Genomic DNA, 20582 nt, shown 5'->3' on the forward strand with positions numbered 1-20582 from the left:
ATGTCTATAAGTGTAATAACAGAGCATCATTATTGCTTATAGTGGCATACAGTCAGTTGCACTTATTTATAGGCTCTTATTGTACAACCTTTGCATACACCACTGGATAATAAAGCTACAAAGCCCAGTAGCGACCCTCTCACCCAGCTTGGGGCACAGGTGCGTGTTTTTTTTTGTTTTTTTTTTTGTCTCATGAATATTCTGATAAGGTTATAATTCCCAGGATGCGCTCATGCGCAATCGCAGGGGAAAGAAAGAAAGAGAGAGAGGGAGAGAGAGAGAGGCGCAAGAAGACCATTGGCTGAGACCCTGTACACATCTTTATTTATTGTGGGCAGGGGCTCTACACGAGGCTCACGGGCTTTTCTGTACAATTATGGTTCATCTTATGGAGGTTACCCGGTTGCATTAGTGTATTTAGGGTATATGCTTAACCCTGGGAAGAACTGAATGCCTTGGATGTGCATTCGCGCGTCTTTGTATATGTTCCGAGACCTTTCGCGCCATCCATCGATCACCATCCCTACAGCGTCAGAGCGCACAGAAGCACCAGAGGGGATTCCCATCGGAGGAGCTGTATTTTCCCTATCCCAGGCTCTGGAGTGAAGCGGGACAGGATGGGAGACGACGGCGCGTCATGGCGCGGCTTCAGTTTAACGCTGCTTTGCGCGGCCGCGCTCTTTCTCTCCGCGGAGAGCCGCAGGGGCAATAAGCAGCCCCGATGCCCTGCAGGATGCACATGCACCAAGGACAACGCTTTGTGCGAAAGCATCAAAAGTGTTCCGCACACCTTCCCCCCGGACGTCGTCTCCTTGTAAGTTTCCCCCTTCACGTGATGTTTCCTCCTCAGCTGCTGTGCGTAAAAATGAAATGCTGATGCGCTTCTCTCTCTCCGTACAGATCCTTCGTCAAGTCTGGATTCACTGAAATCGCCCCGGGAAGCTTCCTGCACGCGCCGTCTCTTCAGCTCCTGTGAGCTCTTGTTATCCATGTGCAATTGCTTGGGCGTCGCCATGGCAACCCTGTGGCTGCCTTCTAATTTTGAAACATGTCTCTGTTCTGTAGTGCGCACTAAACCCATTGTGTTTTATTGTGCGTCTGTTCTTGATTACTGAGGGCTGGGTTGCAATGTATGGTATGCAAATGTGTGTAAACAGGCAATGTCTGTTCCTTGCAATATTAAGGAGTCCATTAAGCTGCGTATCTAATTCTTTAAAACGCTTAAATAGGGTTGCCAGATTGAAAAGTGTAAACCATTATAGGCTGTCCAAATTGGCTATATGGCAAGATCTTTTGGAACCTCTAAACGTTCCTGATTCAGTCCCCTTTCGCTGTTATAAATACCTCCACTCTTCATGGAAGGGGTTTTCACTATGGCTGGATTGTGGCTGTGGGAACTTCGAAATGTGGGTCCCAAGAGCCACGTTAATGATGCTGGCAAGAAATCTGCCGTGCAGTCAATTTTCCAGTTTTGTATTTCGTAGGGTTGAGGTCAGAGTGTTGTGTAGGACATGAGTTCTTCCACTTCAACCTCTGCAAACATGTCTTCATAGAGCTTGCTTTGTGTGCAGGACTGGGGCATTGTTATGCTTGAGCATGTTCGAGTCTTTTAGTAACAGTGAAGAGAAGCTGTAATGCTGTGTCAAGTGAAGATATTCTATATAATTTGTGGTACTAGTTTATAGAAAGCCCACATATAAGTGTAAGTTACGTTAAGCCTTAGGAAATTCTTTCTTCGCATATCCAGGCATGTTAGGGAGGCTGGGGTCAGAGCACAAGGTCAGCCAAGATACAGCGCCCCTGGAGCACACAGGGTCAAGGGAATAACAGTAGCAACCTGGTGGAGCTGGAGCTTGAACTGCCAACCTTTTAAGCAGCAACTCAGAGCCCTCTGAGCTACTGCTGCCCCTATAAAAATAGCTTACAGAATATGATATTCCCAAGCAGTCTCTCACCCAAGTAATAACCAGGTGAAAGACTGCTTAGCTTCTGAGGTCAGGAAAGATTAGTGGTCTCATACGGATTTTTTCATGGGCGATAATTAATTGTCTATTTAAAGGCCAGGTGTAGACAATCTTTTGGCCATACAGTGTATATTAGCCTTAACTCTTATTTTCATTTATTTCATCCATCAACTGTTTTCCCCTGCTAAAATACAAGCTTAGACCACAGACATTTTTAATAACACAAAATTTAGGCAATTAGAAAACCTCAAGCATTTATGGATCAGTTGAGCCAAGTCATAAAAAAAACTGGAAGTAACTCGTTTAAGATGTTCTACCAGTTTGAGGCACTCGATCTGTGTTTTGGTCAGACCAAGCTAGTTTCTCTTTCTAACTCTGTCTAGAAATGTATAGACCATAACAAACACCCATTTACTGTTGCTTAATGTAGTCAGTACCATAATTCTCCCATTCTAAATTTCGCTAAATTATATAGCTCCACTGCCAAGAGGCATTTTTCTCTAGAACAAATGTGATTAAAATACTTCTAGTTAAGAAACAACGTCCAATCTGGCAACACTGCAATGTGCTATGGTGTATAAATTATGCAGTGCAGCTGCTCTATTGAATTTGTCTTTTAAATTTTATGGTCTTAAATCAGTCATTGTTGTTAAAACATTTCCTGTTCAGTGTTAAACTATGACAGTAATCACACTGGTTCTTTTAGTATAAAGGAAAAGCATTACAATTTCAGGTTTTCCAAAAAAAAAAATTTTTTAAGCCTTTAAATTTCCAGCAAAAGCACATTGTCAGAAATAATGTTGCTGTTTGTGTATGTTATATTACATTTACATTTAAGTTTAGTGTATAGGACTAAATAGGGTACAGACAGTGCAGGGAAAGCTCAGTAATTAAGATGTGAAACTACACAAAAGATCAGAAGGCTACAGGTTCAAACCAAGCACCAGCAAGCTTGTGCCCTTGAGCATGATAAGCGTGTCAGACAAATGTTCTTATGGTCTCTAGTGGTCCAGTGGAACGCCTCTACCACAGCAGCTCCCATTCGATTCCTGCTCTGGCCATTGGCGCAGTTAAAGTGGGCCAATAGTATCTCAGGGGGTTAAGGCTTTGGTTGGCGTATAGGCAATTTAGGCTGCAGCCACACGAAGCTGCCCCTGTTGGGCCCTTGAAATAGGACTTTAGCACTATCTTCTCATTCATAACATGGTTGACACTGTGATCCCAACTTCCTAAACTGGAATATGCAAAGAAAAGAATGCCACTGTGCAGTAACATACTGTGGTATGGTAGTGTAGAGTGCAGTGGCTTGCACCTTCAGGGTCGAGGGTTAGATTCCTACCTTGGGTCTGTGTAAGTAGATTCCCGTCTGTTTCCACCGGGTAATCTGGTTTCCTCCAACAGTCCAAAGACATCCAGGTTAGACGTTTCGAAATTGCTGTTAGTATGTGATTGACTGTGTGTGCATGTGTGCCCCGCGAGGGGTTGGCACCCAGTTGACAGTCTACCCTGCCTCATCCCCACCTGGGATATTTTACAGGATTAGCGAGTAAGAAAGTAATGTACTGTATATGTGACAAATAAAGGCTTTACTTGGTTTAACCTGGAGAGCATTAGACGGCATTACTATCTCTTTGCCTATAACTATTAAGTTGCTTCATGTGCTTTGAGTGTCAGGATTATGTCCAGGTCAAGAGAAGAATTTGCAACACATTTAATTCTGTTTGTTCATATAATTTCTGGAGGTGATCTGAGACATGCATACAGTATATCTCTCCAAGTCATATATGACAACCTGAAGCACTTATTCTTAACAATATAGATCAATTAAAGTTGACATTTAAATAGATAGAACTGAAATTCATATTAAATAAACATTAAAATACTCTCAGGATACAATGCAGATAGAAGCAATTCTCAATGATAACACTAAAAAAAACACTTTCATGAGACGAAATTCTAAAGAATAGGATTTTTGTGTAGTAATAAACTTTAAACTCTGGAGCAATACAGGGTTTTAACACTTCCTCACACATGGTTTTCTGAAATCTCATGTTTTTACTTTAAAAAACATCATGTGACTATTTGCAACATAAGCACATGTTTTTGCCCACCCCAAAATTTGTATGACATATACTGTAGTGAGAGGTTGGGGTTTCCCAATATTTCATGGCAAAATTTAAACATTCCCTGTTGTTTTACAGCTTGTTTACATCCAACACTTTCGACCTTATTAATGAAGACGCGTTTCAGGGCCTGCCACATCTGGAGTACCTGTAAGTTGCATTGCACTTTATTACTTTATAAAGGTGTAACTAAATGCAACATCTCTTACCAAATTTGACTCTTAATTGCAGTTTTATTGAAAACAACAAAATTGGGTCCATGTCACCTTTGGCTTTTAGAGGTTTGAAATCTCTCCTCCATCTGTGAGTATATCAGAGTGTATTTTATTATAGGAGCACAAATGATTAACCCTGTATAATGGGTGTAAAAGCTTTACACGTTGATAATTTTTTTTTTTACTGATCAGGAGCCTCGCCTATAATAATCTTGAGATGTTACCCAAAGATGTTTTCAAGGGGATGGACGCGCTAACAAAAGTGTATGTTTTTACACATTTTACAAATATACATGTAATACATTGCCCAGCCAAAAAAAAACTATTTGCGCAGTCCAAGATTTCATTGCCCACCTTTAGCTTTGATTACGGTGCATAATGTGCTGTTAAATTCATGTGTGTGAAAATGATTCCTCATGCTCCCAGAACCACACATGACAATTTGAATCCTAGAATATGCCTGTTCCATCAGGGAAGAAACTCTGCAGATGTGATAACCTGGTCATTTAGTACATTCAGGTCATCAGCAGACTGCATTTTATTACCACATAACGTTGCTGAGTCTAGACATAACCAACTGAAGGAACCCCAGATCATAACAATGCCTCCAGAAGCTTGTACAGTGGGCGCTATGCATGATGGGTGATTTGCTTCATGCGCTTCCCTTTTTACCCTGATACACCCATCACTCTGGAAAATATCTAAACTTATTAGACCACATGACTTTACATTGCTCCAAAGGTACTTTTGAATCTCCTTAATTGGTTTTGGTGTTTCCTGCAGGGCAATAATTTGACCCTTCTGACCCAAGTGGTGATTTTCTTTTTTTTTGCTGGGCAGTGTGTCTCTATGTAATGTTCATGACATCAACTTTACACTAAGAAGGTCAAGGTTGATATTAACTAGGAGTCCTTGTTCTACCAGGGATCTTCGAGGAAACATGTTTATCTGTGACTGTAAACTGAAATGGCTCGTTGAATGGATGCACAACACCAACGCAACAGTGGACCAGATACAGTGTAATGGACCACCACATTATCAAGGGAAAAAGATCAATGAGCTGATGCCGCAAGCGTTTGACTGCATAACTGCAGGTAAGGTGATGGACGGTCCTTTATAATACCATTGATTCTGACCAGAGAAATTTAGAACAAGTACTTGAAAACAAATATCCAGCAGTAAAGTTATCTCTCTGTTACAGAGTTTGTTTCTAAGAAAACCCTGAAGTTCGAGTCTATTTCAGTAGAGACGTTCACTCTTGGGAACGATCAATATGCTGTGTTTGCACAGCCTTTTTCAGGAACATGTAGCTTCATGGAATGGGACCACGTCAACATGGAGTTTAGACCTTATGACAATATTGAGAGTGAGATCACGCTTACATCACACTTTATTGTGTTCACTATTGAGATCACTAAAAGATAAAAGTCTTAAAACAAACCATGATGCTGTATATTACATAACAGTTTTGAGTTTTTTTCCATTTCTTCTTAGGCACCTCCACTGTAGTCTGTAAGCCAATGGTGATCGATGACCAACTGTTCATTATTGTCGCGCAACTTTTTGGGGGTTCACACATTTACAAACGGGATACATCAGCCCACAAGTTCATCAAGATCCAAGACATTGATATCTTGAAGATCCGCAAACCCAATGACGTTGAGACGTTCCGTTTGGACGGTGAGTGGTTTTTCGCCATTGCTGACAGCTCCAAAGCAGGTTCTACTACTGTGTACAAGTGGAACGGCAATGGCTTCTACTCGCACCAGTCTCTGCACCCATGGCACCGAGACACGGACGTGGAGTACTTGGAGATCGCTGGCAAACCCCACCTGATCCTGTCCAGCAGCTCACAACGGCCGGTTATTTATCAGTGGAACTGGAGCCAAAAGAGGTTTGAGCGGCGCACGGACATCCCTGAGACTGAGGACGTATATGCCGTAAAGCACTTCAGGGTCAGGGGCGAGCTTTATATCTGCCTGACACGTTTCATCGGTGACTCGAAGGTGATGCGTTGGGACGGCGCCATGTTCACAGAGGTGCAGAGTGTACCATCACGTGGCTCCATGGTCTTTCAGCCTGTGACAATTGGAAACTGGCAGTACGCTATCCTTGGCAGTGATTACTCTCTCACGCAGGTCTACCGGTGGGACTCCAAGAAGGGCCTATTTGTGCACTTCCAAGAGTTGAACATCCAAGCACCAAGGGCGTTCTCTCTGGTATCCATTGACAACCATGAGCTCCTGCTCGCCTCCAGTTTCAAAGGGAGGACACAGATCTACGAGCACCTCATCATCGATCTGAGTAATTGAAGCACCGGTAAATGTTTTTTTGTTTTTTTTTTGCTGAAAGTGCAGGAGGACAGACAATGGAGACAAGCTTGCTATCCGAACTCACGTGCGTTATCTAGATGACTAATGACGTTTCCAGATGACTGCCTGTCTAGAAGTCCTTTGTGTTCTTCACTGTTGTTGTCACTTGTATCTAGTCTGCACTTTTCAGTTTTTTTTTAACCCTTTAACAAAAGCCATTGTTTATCTATTATTTCTCTGCAAACTAAAGCTAGCGGGACGTTTGAGAGGCATAATAAAGAAACACAAACTAAAAATTAAGGTATAGACACTGTAATAGGTTAGCCAGGAAATAGTTAACAGTTTTCTACTTTAGTCTGAAGCAGTTTGTAACTTTTGTACAAGATAAATAGTTTACCTGACTGACAGATTTTTTTACACTAGCTGTAGTATTCTCTTTTCTTCATTATTGTAATTCGGTTCAAGCTAATAGTAGTAAAGTAAACGTAGATGTGATAGAATTTTGTAGGTAAGACATTTAAGGTTTAGATGTGTAATTGTTTACTCGTTGGCATTACTGTGTAGTAATGTAGTAATAAACCACTTTATTACCACTTAAATATAAATGTGACATCTCTTCTTGTACCGTATTAAGCATGGTGCTTATATATTGACAAGCATGTTTTCTAAAAAAAAAAAGAAAGAAAGAAAGAAAGAAAGAAAAAGATAATTAATACATTTTAGATAATACATATTTACGTATCACCAATAATCACTTTATTTTAAGTTATACAAGTAGTTATAAGTGCTTTTAAAAAACACAGGGAAACTACTAGGTTGGCCAACGTACTTATTGTTTGTTCCCTATGGTTACGGTCGCGTTTAAAAATAGTTATGGTCGCCATGTCAAGTGTACTTTCAAATTTTTAACATCAGCTAATTAAATCCCTTACGTACTTAATATTATAATATTTAAGTGTTTTAAAAAATAAACCCTACAATAGTTTTCTCGTATATATACGAGGTATATTTTATGACGTAGAGAGGTACTGTGTGGATTGGGACGCGACCGAGCTCTCTAGCGATCGCTCTCTTCTTGATTCTCTCGATCGCCCTCTCGTGGTATAAAATTTCACTTAGTTATAAGTTGTAGTAGTCATAATAATTAAATAATAATAATAATAAAAACTACTTATTTTGCCAACTGTTTTACTGTTTGTTCTCTATCAAGTATACTTCCAAATATTTTAATTGTACGGATTTTTAAATTAAATCACTTTTGAAACAGGTCCACATTTTGACATATTGATTACTACAATACGTACGTTTTCTCGCATAATTGTTGATGTGTGTGGATTGGGACGCGACACCCCCTCTCCCATTATAACTGATTACATTATAAATAACATCAATTTAAATTGATAAACATATATAAACATATTGAATACCAACATGGTACGTAAAAACAAAAGAAACGTCAATATTAGCAACAATAACAACAGCTATCAGGTAAGTATCTGCACAATGGGGATGTTAGGGATATTCAGGGTGAGAATATCTATCGATCGCCCTCTAGCAGAAGAAATGTCACTTTGGCTTTTGGCAACTTTATAAGATGTAATAGTATTTATAATTGTATAATATAATATATAAAATAATAATATATAACTTTTTAATTGTAACTCAATAATTAAACGTATATGGTTTTGTTAGAAACGCAGGGAAACTATACCATTGGCCAACTGTTTTATTGTTTGTTCGCTATGGTTACGGTCGCGTTTAAAATTAGTTCTGGCCGCCATGAGAAGTGCACTTCAAAATATTTTAATATCAGCTCGGTAAATCGCTTGCGTGCTTTGTAGTATACTATTTAAGCGTCCGATTCTTTAATAATAATAAATAAAAAATAGACCTACATTTTGATTACTACAATACTTTTCTCGTTTATTTTTATGACGTGTGTTTATTGGTACGCGACCGAGCGAGCGAGTCCGCTCTCTCGCTCGCTGTATCTTCTTCTGCATGTCTCACTCTCGATCGCCCTCTTGTGGTAAAACAATGGCGTTTGAAAGTCAGCGTGTGCAAGGTTAATTATTTAGCGAAGTTCTAGTCCTGGGGGAACAGTGTGACGAGGCGCGTTGCCGAGATATGAGCACCTGTTGCATCTTGATATGGACGATTTGAGAAACGCGGAGGGGAACGACACCGACGACGATGGAGGACACATCGTTTTATCAGTTGTCCCCTTAGAAGAGGAGCACGCGCCGGTCCCCAAAGTTCCCGGTGATGCGGCGGAGGAGGAAGAGAAGGTGGAGGAGACAGAAACTCGGCTGCGAGGCAGTTTAAGAGTGCAGCAGGACGGTGATGTCGATACCCGGGGCCCGGCGCAGGAAAACTCCCGCACATGGACGGAGTGTTTGTGTTTTAAACCGGGGCACGAGCCCGAGGACGAGCCAGTGTCACGCGCAGCAGATCAAAGCGGTAATCTGATCCTGATTTAAACCTTTCTCTCACTTTGCTCAAGTGCACTTCTAAAAGTCCACTCGGTCAGGATCGACAATTTAAAACGACAAATATATCTAACAATTCCATAGTTAGAGGTTTTAGGATTGTTTTTCCTTCTTCATCATCTTCATTTTCAATGAATTAAGTAGTTTCATTTTAATCACATAAGCTAATATTTCTTTTCTCATCATAAAGACGTTAAAGTGTTTGTTTATTGTATTAATGTCCTATAACACCTTAAATAAACACGTCACATTGCCTGCTGTAATCCAAGTGCAAGAAACACTGTAGCTCTGGAGTGTTCACGCCCCGTCATTCAGACTGACCAATCAGAAGCGCGCAGATTTGCGGTGCTCGATTTTGATTGGCTGGCGCTGCCTGCAAAGGAACTCTGCTATTATTTTAATTCAGTTCAATTCAATTTTATTCATATAGCGCTTTTAACAAATGGTCATTGTCTCAAAGCAGCTTCACAACAATGAAAAGAAAAGAAAATTTATGGAAGAAAAACATGTTCACAGAAAAACTTATTTTGTTGGATGACATCACACGGTTATTTGATAGAATTAGTAGTATTATTTTTAGTAGTGATAAAGTATTATTATTATGTGGCATGGTGGTATAGTGGTTTAGTGGATCACTATCGCCTTGCACCCCAGGTGGGTTTCATCTGGGTACTCCGGTTTTACTCCCACAGTCCAGAGACTGTTAAATTAATTTGCATCCCAAAACAATCTGTAGTGTGTGTGTGTGTGTGTGTGTTCTCTGCAATGGATTGACACCCCGTCCAGGGTGTATCCAGCCTCATGCCCAAAGTCTCCTGGGATAGGCTCCAGTCTCCCCGAAGCCCTGTACACAGGATAAGAGGTATAGATGATGAATGAATGAATGTATTATTATTATTATTATTAATAATAATAATAAAAATTATCAGGTCCAATTCCCACCCAAACACCAGCCACTGAATGCGGTGGTGGTCCCAAGTCCGGATAAAAATGGGAAGGGCATCTGATGTCAGACCCGTGCCGAGTTGTGTCCGGATTAGACGGTTTGCTGTGGCGACCCCTCGATGGAAGCAGCCGATAGATTAACATCATTAATATTATTGTTTTTTTTGCTCCTCTCAAGAATACGAATCACTTACTTTTTGCTTTAGTTTTTCTTCAATTCTTGTTTTTTTGACCATCTGTTCGGTTTAACTTAACATGAGGCTGTTTTTGAACAGTCATACCTCCTACAGCTTCAATCCGATAGACAATCGGATATAAAAGGCCAAACAGCTCACAGGTTTTGTGAAAAAAAGAATAAATTGCAGTAAATTGAACAAAGATTACCATTTCATCAAAAACAATAAAAATGAATAGGAAGTTAGAATGAGGAGCAGTGTTGCAGAGTTGCACAGTCTGATTATTCATTTTAAATATATGCACACTCAGTCATTCCATGGCACAGAAAACTGATCCAGGATCAGTAATAAATAAGCCAATCCACATCTCTTCTGAGATCTCATGCGACAGACAGCCGCTGTCGCCCCCTAGCTAGCTAGTGTAGACTGAGTTGGTGTAATAATCAATGCTCAAAACCCACCTTGTAAATAGTTGAAGTCTGCAGTTTGTTTGTTAGACTAATTATCAAGTCATGTCAAGTAGGTTTTTATTGTCATTTCAATAATATTCAGTTCAGTACACTGAGAAATGAAACAAAAGGTGCTCCATACGTACAACATAAATTAGCAGAAAACTAACTAGGACACCTAATTAGCTGACTATTTAGGACAAACAAAATCGACACCATTAATTAACAGAAAGTATTTTACAAAAGACAACAAAAAGTGCACACGCAAATGTGCAAACAGCAGCAGCAACATGACAACATGACACAATGTGATATACTGTGATAGTGGGTTGAGGTGGTGCAAGGTAATGACATGATGGATAAAAACAGTTAACATTTCTTGTAAGTAGCAGTAGAGACGAGACAGAGTCCTTGTGTGCAAATAGCAGCTATTAATATAAATATTGTGCAAAAAAAATATTTTAGGTTGGTAAAATTATATAGATTGCAAACAGTTCATATCATATTTTCAATGTACAATAATTTCAAGTTCAAAATATGATTATTCTGGGGATTTCTGTACAGTTGTTTGGTTTTGAGTGTCTTGCAACACTGGTGAAGAGGGACAGAACCTCACCAAAAAAGCCCCATTAAAAAACAAAACAGTTCATTTACATTGTGACATTTAGTAACCCAGTGTAAGTATCTATCCTGTGATGGTAACTTCAAAGCACCTTTTGTAAGTTTTTCTGGCTAAGAGCGTCTGCCAAATTAATAAATGTAAATTTAAGTCCCCTAAGAGCAACAGTTTCAAAACTAAAAAGACAGATGATGACCGATGATAGTTATAGAGATGTGGACTTTTGTTTGGTGCTTCTCCTAACAGATAACTCGACACTGAGGTTTTCTCTATTCAAAAGTATGGAAGTGTTGATTAAATCAGTTATGACTCTTATTTGTCTTTGAGGGGAAATTGATTAAACCTCATTTTCACATCCAGAGAACTTAGTAATAACAGGCTGAGCTTTTGACTGAATGGGTAAGGGGATCCTAAAATCACAAAGTCCTGAGGACTGTCTCGTAAAGTTTGCTTTTACATCCTCACACAAGCGTGGCCACTATACTGTAATAATTGATTAATAATATTATAACAATCTTCTGAGGTCGATGTAGGATTTCGCTTCATCTCTTATTCTCAACGTTCTTCAAAAGTTAAAATATATGCAATTAACAGCATATTGATGAGGAATTTTAATTGATGTCTTTTTTTAATTAATATAGAAGTTCAAGTAAATGTGGTGAAAATGTTTTTTAAGAGAGAAAAAAGAGAAAAGGACGCGTGTGTGTGTGAGAGAGAGAGATATAAAGAGAGAGAGACTTAAGCATCATTTTCTTTAGATTATGTCTTTATAATAAAGCATTTCCCAGTCAGTTGTAATGAACATAAATCAATACTTTTTTTATAATTCTGACCTTAAACAAAAGTACATTTTCAACTACTCAGTGTTTAAGAGAAAACAAACCAGTCTGAGATTCTCCATTATAAAGACTATAATTTCAGCTAATCGAGAGCAGAGCTTATTCATTCCCAGAAAAGACACAAACACATAATTTAAGTGTCGACTATAATTATGTTTCTCTCGTCCTGTTTAGCCAACATTAGAGGAAAACTACAAAGGAACTGATTCATTTGTTTTAATTGCAGCACATGTGGCTGTTCTTTCTGAAACACTTAAACCTAGTTTCTATATCTGTATACATATTTATTGTATTTTGTCATGGCGCTGATTCGATTCATATTTTGATTCTGTAAGTATAACGTTTTTATAAAGATCCCGATTTAGTATTGATATGATGGGATATGGTGCCGCCTGCAAAAGTGCAGATAGTTTAGTGTGCACCACCTGTAGGATTATAGAGGAATTGCAGCGTTTGAGCACCACAATTGCAAAGATGTATAAATGAAAAGATTTTTTTTTTTAAATTGATGTAGGAGTTACAAAAGATTTTTACTAAATCTATTTTTTTTATCTCTTATCCCTTAAACTTTAAATTTATTTTAGTGCCGCATAATAAATAGCTCGGTAATTAAAGTCACACTATAACCCTGTGCAATTGTCTAAATCACAAAAGGTGCAGTTTATTACAGAGTCACAGATGCTGTCATGTATAACTCAGTGAAGGTGAAAGAGGGATTTCAAAATCTATGAATTCCTGAGACTGAAAATATAAGTTGCCTTCATGCAATTACTTTTAAAGCTTTTATTTACTTATACTTTATGTAAGGTTTAATAGTAATAGTATACATTATTTAAATCGCACTTCCAGTCTCAGTTCAAATAATCACAATATTATTTTTTTCCGAACTTTTAGCTCTATTTTATTTTATTCCTCCTGAACATATCATCAACTATCATCAACATCTATCATCAACTGAACCACACAGCAAAAATTAGAAAATTGCACTGTATTTTTTTTCATACTGAATTCACTATGTTAAGATATAATAAATACAAGAAAGCCTTCTGACATTATACCCAAGTGTGGTCAAAGGAACAAAAGCAATGACCAATATTGACACATCCATATTGCTTCTACTGGCAAATAATTAGCATGGAGAGCCGTTCTGTGGATCACCCGTGATTACATTAGGTCGGTCAGCAGTCAATTACACAGATGGTGTTTGAACAGGAGGATGTGTAACAACAGGCAACAAGAGTGAGCTTTTAATAGCACAGAGTAGAAAAACTGTTTACTTATATTTTTTGGAATTTATCGAAAATTCTTGTAGCTCTCAATTTAAAATAAAAGGTATTATTATAGCGGATTTCCTGGGACTTCCCTTTGGATTAGACTAAAATACAATTAATTATAGAACAGTTAGTTTTTACAATCCAAGTAATCTGATTGGACAAGTGGTGATAATAGAGCATAACATCACTGGACTGTTTAAGCACATGTACCACTCCGCCACACAATTGTTCCAACAATTGTTAATTACACTGTCGGTCGCAGTTACCTGCCAAAACACATATTTAAAACCTGTCACAGAAGCGCTTTCAGAGAGAAAGTCATCTTAAACAACTTTGTCTCCTAAGTAATTGCTTCTAATTTCTTCAGAATCTCCTCTGAACTGTCGAATGCTAGCTAACGTTTAATGCAAGGTTGAATCCTAAATCCCTTCGTAACCCCTGATCAAGGGCACTACTTGTTGTGTGGAACAAGGGATTGTACACGCTACATACAGTAGCAAACTAGCTTTCCATTTAGCGTTGTTTTTGCATTCAATCACGGAAATCCAGAACTTAGCTAATGACCTTGTAAGTTTCTAAGGACTGTCCAACACCTCCATGGTTTCTTTTCTTTAACTTTTTGGCTACCTGTAAGAAATTAAAACTCCTCTTACCACTGTTAACTACGGTTGCCAGCTCCACCAGTTCCGCCAGGCATGGAAGGATACGTATTAGCGGAGCAAAATAACTGGTTAAGTAAACAAATTATAATCTGTTGGTAATAAATGATGTTTGTAGAAATGTCATAAAAAAGCAATATAAAAGCAATATTATGAAAAGATAATAATGATTTGTTTATTCAAACAGTTATTTTGCACCGCCAAGACATTATTAGATGCCCATGGTTTTATGATTAAAAGGTACAGTATGCACAGCACCACTACTGTAAGTTCCCACTGTTAGGCTCTTAACCCTTTAAACTGCTAAGTGTGATGAGATAAAAACGCAAGTCACTCTAAATAAGTGTGTCTGCCAGATGCGTTAAATGTAAACAACTCGTCTAGGTATAGCATGAGAAGGTTGTTATGAACAGATGTTTGAAACAGCACGGAGTAATTATTCAGGGGGCTCATGATGATTATGATGATGTTTTACTCTTTTCTTTAAACAAGAATATAATTCTGTTAATTGATGAAAATGGATATTTTCAATATTCGTAGCTATTTATCCCTTGATCTGCCCACCTTCATATCAACCAACAATCCAGCCTTTTCAAAAAGACTTTTCCAGTAATTACCATGGCAGCTTTGCAGACGGGTTTAGTCTGACTTCAAACAAATGAAACAAATAGTCATAATAATGTTAACACATTTTGGTTTCTAGATTTTAATCATAAAACTATGAGTATCCCTGTATGTCTTTGTCTGTGTATGTGGTGTCAGATAGTATTAGTATTGTTGGAACCAGAGTAAGAGTTATCAAGCCAGAACTAGCCAAGGTAAACAGGTTTAGCGTGTGTTGCTTAATTCCATTAGCACATTCTATGTGGTATGACTGTGCATTTTCCACACAGAAGTGTTTTATTGCATTTTATAGGCTGGGAGATAGCTTTTAAATTATTCAAATGGTGGATATAAAGGTTGCTGATATAGTGTACCATCGGACTGGTACTCTGCGGCCGTTTAGAACTATGTGACCCTGTCTGTAAAAACCCAGGTAAAGTCAATGTTACAAAGATAATACTGTGACCTACAGAAAATCACAATGTTAGGTTTCATAATTTAACCGTGAATTATTCAAACACAACCGTCCCTGCCCTGTAAGGAAATAAAAGATTTAACTGTCGTGTATTTCCTTATTGTCATTTCCTGTAAAGCTGGAGTATGAGTCAATTCAGGAATCACTGCCCATTTCTCTGTTTTGAAAATTTTCAAGCGTTGTCCTTGGGATCTTTAGAGTCAGGTTATTTTTCTAGACCTCATTTAGGTTCAGTCCTATTGACATATCAGTATTAACTAGGCTTTCCCATGACCTAAACCTCAGAAGTGGTGCACTTGCCCAACAGGTAGTCGAGTGAACCACACCGTTTTTTGTTTCTTTAGCTAGCATGAGATCAGCAAAACCTGATACCGTTGTATGGTCATTCACACAAAAGTGTTTTTTCCCACTTCTGCATTCAAACACAATGCCTAATTCTCCAGAGACCTCCCTGCACCACATATCTGATGATCATTTTACACAAGTAGAGTACCGTTCAGGGCTATGTTCCCCTAATGAAATATTATTTTTGTAATCATGACAGTACCGATGGATGATACACAGATCAGCCATAACAATAAATCCATTAACATTAAAACCACATAGGTTCTTTGGTTTCCTTGTAGCACAAGAGCAGTTTTAACCCCTTGGGGTATGGCTCCATGCGAAGTTTGGGTATGTGCTTTGGTGTCTTATACTAGGACGTTGACAGCGGATCCTTTGGGTGCTGGGCTTTATCCCATAGATGCTTGATTGGAATGATATCTGAAGAATTTGGAGGCTATGGCAATGCCAAAACTCATTGTTGTGGTTCTCAGACCATTCTTGAACCATTTTTTGCAGTGCTGCAGGGTGCATTATTCTGCTCAAAGAAGGCCCTGTCATCAGGGAATATCATTTGAAATGAAATATAGAAAAGTGTCATAACACACAAAATTGCATTTTGTTGTATATGGGGCTGCGTAGCTGCAGACTGGTCACGGTGCCCATGCTAACTCGTGTCCACCTCCAAAAGTGGTCAGAATGGGCACATGAGCATCAGTACTGGAACATGGTGCAATGGAAGAAGGTCTGGTCTGATGAATCATATTTTCTTTTACATCATGTGGATGGCCAGGTGCATGACCGTCGCTTTCCAGGGGAAGAGATGGCACCAGGATGCACTATGCGAAGAAGGCGAGCTGGCAGAGGCAGTGTGATGAGCAAAGTTCTGGGCAAACATACGCTGGGAAACCTTGAGTCCTGCCATTCTCCTGGCAGTTACTTTGACACCTGTCTAAACATTGTTGTTGGTCGAAGACAGCCCTTCAAGTAAATGGTATTTCTTGATGGCAGTGGCCTCTTTTAGCAGCATAATGCACCGTGCCACACACACACACACACAATAGTAACAATGGTTAAAGAATGGTTTGAGGAAACACAGCAAAGAGTTTAAGGGTGTTGATTGGCTTCCAAAATCTCCAGATCTCAGCATCTGTCGAATGTCCTGGCAAAGCAAGTCTGATCCATGGATGCACCAACCTGGCAGCTTACAGGACTCTTTACAAGGCTCTGCTACTGACGCCTTAGCGTGAATCATCATTTCCTATGGCAACGCTAAGGCGTTATTAAAGGCCAGGTTGTTTTGATAACAGCCTTCAGCTCATCTGTGTTGTTGGGTTGGGTGTTTCTCGTTTTTAGGGTTGACCATAGCCTATAGATTATCTCTGAGGTCCAGGTCAGGTAAGTTGGCTGGCCAATTAAGCACAGTAATATCATGGTCAGCACAGTGGGCAGGTGCCAAGTCCTGCTGGAAAAGGAAACACAGTGAAACAACATCAAGAGATGACATGGCAACCCAAATCATCACAACTACAGAAACTTTAGACTGAACTTCAAGCAACTTGGATGCTGTACCTCTTCACTCTTCCTCTAGACTCTGGAATCTTAATTTCCTAATGAAATGCAAAATTTGCCCATATGAAGCAGTCGTCCCTGTTGTTTGTGCAACTTTTCCTACCACGCGTTTCCCTTCCAGTCATCTTTCATGAATATGCTTCAATACAGCATTTTGTGAACAGCCAGCCCTTTCAGCAATGACCTTCTGTGCCTTACTCTCCTTGTCCAGTCTGCAAATTTGCCCATGTGTGTACTGAACGAGACTGAGAGATACACAATATTTATACTATATGAATAGTAATTTACTGTCTTTTTACAAATTATATAATTTGAAATGAAGTACACTGTTTGTGTTGAAACCACTTCAAGAATTTTTTTACTTTATGTTTTTTCGCTGATCTTTGTTGCTTTGGGTTGAAATAAACAAAGAGCTAGATTTAATTCTTCCCATTTATGTTTTCCATTAGAAAAGAAATCCTGTTCTGCCCTGGGCCTCATCTACACTCTTCTGGCTTCACTCTTCTTCTCAGTTGTTACTCTTCTGGTGAAGAAAATCGAAGGTGTTCATGCTGTGGAAATCAGTGCAATCCGCTGCTTTTTCCAGATGCTGTTTATCATCCCGGCCATGATCTACTGCAAGTAAGTTCCATTCTCAAGTCAGTCCTGCAGCGGTGGACAAAAATCCTGCATTCAAAGAAAAAAGTAGAAGGGGTACCCTAGGTAAAATATCACTCCAGTAGAATTTAAAGTCCTACATTTAAATTTCCGTAAAAGTACAAAAGTACCTTTTTTTTAAATGGCCTTAGGATAAAAATGACTTTGTGAAGTTATGGTGAAATCATGTAACTCTCTCTCTCTCTCTCTATCTCTTCCTCTTCTCCTTCTCCTTTTGGGCTCGGTCACGTCAGCATGTCAGTGGAAATTTCTGAATCTGTTGCGAATCGTTTTTTTCCCCCTCATTAAGAACCTTAAAGCCATTCATAAATCAGGTGATTTACAGTATATTTGACACTGGATTAGACCAATAGATTGGTTAAGCATAGCTTTTTCGATTTGTCCCTTTACTTACTCGTACCTCATTCCCATAAAATTAAGAACATTTTTATGTTGAATTTGCTTTTTGCATTGATTTAAGCAGCTGTTAGAAAAATCAAGGCTCCATGTCAGATACAGAAATATGGTCGCTGTTAATGAACTTATTGAATTCCTGTATTTATTATTATATATTTTTTTATTTAAGCAGGATTGCAGTAATTACAAAATCAGATGAGCAAGACTGCAGTAATACTGAATACTAGAAGCACGTCTGTGAATAAGCGAGCCCTCAGGCCGAGTGCTGTGATTCATCACAGCTTCGCAGGGATTCAGTATTGATTCTAGCTCGTGAGACATACTTTTAATAAAGCAGTCTGCTAAACAAGAAATTGATATAGATTGACACGCTACAGACAAATATAGATCCCAAAGAAATTCACTTTATAGCTGGCTCACATTAGTTTGTCCTTGGACCTAGTTTGTTCAAGTCAAACCGGGACTTTTTGAACGTTATCCCAGTGTTTCACTAGTGTTTGAGTACAAAAAATGTTGGTGAATGATTGTGTGTACAGTTCCCACAGACAGATACACCTCTTCCACAAGTTGGTCACAAGTTAGTAATCGATTTTCAAGGATCAGGCCTTCAACTCGTTAAATATTCATGTGAACGACAGCATTAGCCTCCGATCCTCCAGGATCGTCATTTACAGACTTATTCAAAACATTTGCACCGTTCAGATATTTTACTGCAGCTAAGAGCCTAATCACCGTACTGTGCTTGGAGTCTTCTCTAAATGTCAATCACTTTTACACCTTCATTCATGAGAAATTTCATCACAAGTCCTGGTTTGACTTGAATGCTTTTTGTATATGAACTGTAAGGTATTGTTTGTCATGTCCACTAATGATTTTGCTTACATTGCTGTAGTTATAGGAGATATAAGCACACCACTCATCTAGTCAAGTTGATGAACCATGAATGAATTGTTGTATAAACTCTATATAAAACACTCAAACTTTCTGCAATAATCACTGTCTTGCAGAACTGGTTTCCTGGGTCCTCAGGGCATGCGCTTGTACCTGTTTCTGCGAGGTTTCCTCGGTTCCACCGCTATGATCCTTCTGTACTATGCCGTGCTCCAGATGCCCCTCGCCGATGCCACCGTCATTACATTCAGCAACCCCGTCTTCACATCTTTGCTGGCCTGGATCTTCCTCAAGGAGCGCTGCACTATATGGGATTTCATATTCATCGTCTTCACCCTTACCGGAGTCGTCCTCATAGTGAGGCCACCATTTCTCTTTGGCGCTAAGCTGTCTGACATCGAGGACAACTACAGCAACCACATAAAGGGCGCCATAGCTGCCTTCTCGAGCGCCATTGCGGCAGCATGCACAATGGTCATCTTGAGAAAGATGGGCAAAAATGTGCATTTCTTCCTCTCGGTGTGGTATTATGCCATCATGGGTTTCATAGAGTGTGTCGTTGTGTTGTTCATCATAGATGAGTGGACATTACCAGAATGTGGCTGGGACAGGTGGAACCTGATAGCCATCGGGGTTCTGGGAATCGGTGGCCAGACATTCCTTACCAAAGCACTACAGGTTGAGAAGGCCGGTCCTGTGGCACTCATGAGGACCACAGATGTGGTGTTGGCCTTCATATTTCAATTCCTCTTCCTTAACCGCAAGCCGACTTGGTGGAGCATCGGTGGAGCGCTGTGTGTGATTAGCAGCACCACTGGTGTAGCTATAAGAAAGTGGTACATCAGTACTAAGCAAAACAGCTAAAAAAAAAAAAAAGGCAATCAAAAAATAATAATCAAAGCTGACATTTTATTACATAAAGTACTGTGCAAAAGTCTTGAGCAACCCCTTATTTCTTTATATTAAATTAAATGATGTAGATTAATTGAACGAACAGGAACAATGTTTTAATGCGATATAAAATATAATATAATATAATATAATATAATATAATATAAAAATTGGTCATTTCCCGTCTCAGCTGTTCCAACCATTCAGCATTCAGCATCATCAGTGTACAGTGGAACCTTGAATTGTGAGCATAATTCGTTCTAGAAGCGTGCAAATTAGAAATAACAGAAACTCAGATGATTCGTTCCATAACCTAAAAAATATTTATATAAACTTAATTAATAGAAAATATAAAGTAAAAATAAACAAATTAACCTGAACTTTAATTTAGATAAGAATTGTGGCTTAAGTAAACCAGGGGGGAGAGGAGGAGGGAGGGGGCTACTGAGGCTACTTTCTCTCACACACACACACACACACACACACACAGAATTACTGCTTAATCGGAAAATGTCTTTATCAAGGAACCTCTCACTCGGTCCGTTGTTGCTGTAGTTACTAAAGAACAGTTACTACATTCGAACACAAAATAATAAAAAAATGCTATATGCGCACACACACACACATGGTCACAATGTTATAGTAAACAGTACATGTGCGCATGGATGTGTTGACTATATGAGTCTGGAAAACTATTCATCATGACTGC

At 39.1% G+C, this 20582-nt stretch overlaps 2 protein-coding genes across 2 annotated transcripts; both read left to right on the forward strand.

The window, feature by feature from the left end:
• Positions 1–300: 300 nt before the first annotated feature.
• On the forward strand, positions 301–7207 carry lgi1b (leucine-rich, glioma inactivated 1b). The gene is made up of 8 exons (XM_053512254.1): positions 301–814; positions 901–972; positions 4166–4237; positions 4319–4390; positions 4495–4566; positions 5227–5396; positions 5504–5668; positions 5797–7207. The coding sequence occupies exons 1-8, from the start codon at positions 618–620 to the stop codon at positions 6612–6614; spliced, it is 1638 nt and encodes a 545-aa protein (XP_053368229.1). The 5' UTR covers positions 301–617; the 3' UTR covers positions 6615–7207.
• Positions 7208–8665: 1458 nt separating this feature from the next.
• slc35g1 (solute carrier family 35 member G1) lies at positions 8666–20265 on the forward strand. Its single transcript, XM_053511823.1, has 3 exons — positions 8666–9074; positions 17488–17659; positions 19099–20265. The coding sequence occupies exons 1-3, from the start codon at positions 8765–8767 to the stop codon at positions 19844–19846; spliced, it is 1230 nt and encodes a 409-aa protein (XP_053367798.1). The 5' UTR covers positions 8666–8764; the 3' UTR covers positions 19847–20265.
• Positions 20266–20582: the final 317 nt, after the last annotated feature.

Source organism: Clarias gariepinus, chromosome 14 (assembly GCF_024256425.1).
Source record: "Clarias gariepinus isolate MV-2021 ecotype Netherlands chromosome 14, CGAR_prim_01v2, whole genome shotgun sequence".
Classification (NCBI taxonomy): domain Eukaryota; kingdom Metazoa; phylum Chordata; class Actinopteri; order Siluriformes; family Clariidae; genus Clarias; species Clarias gariepinus.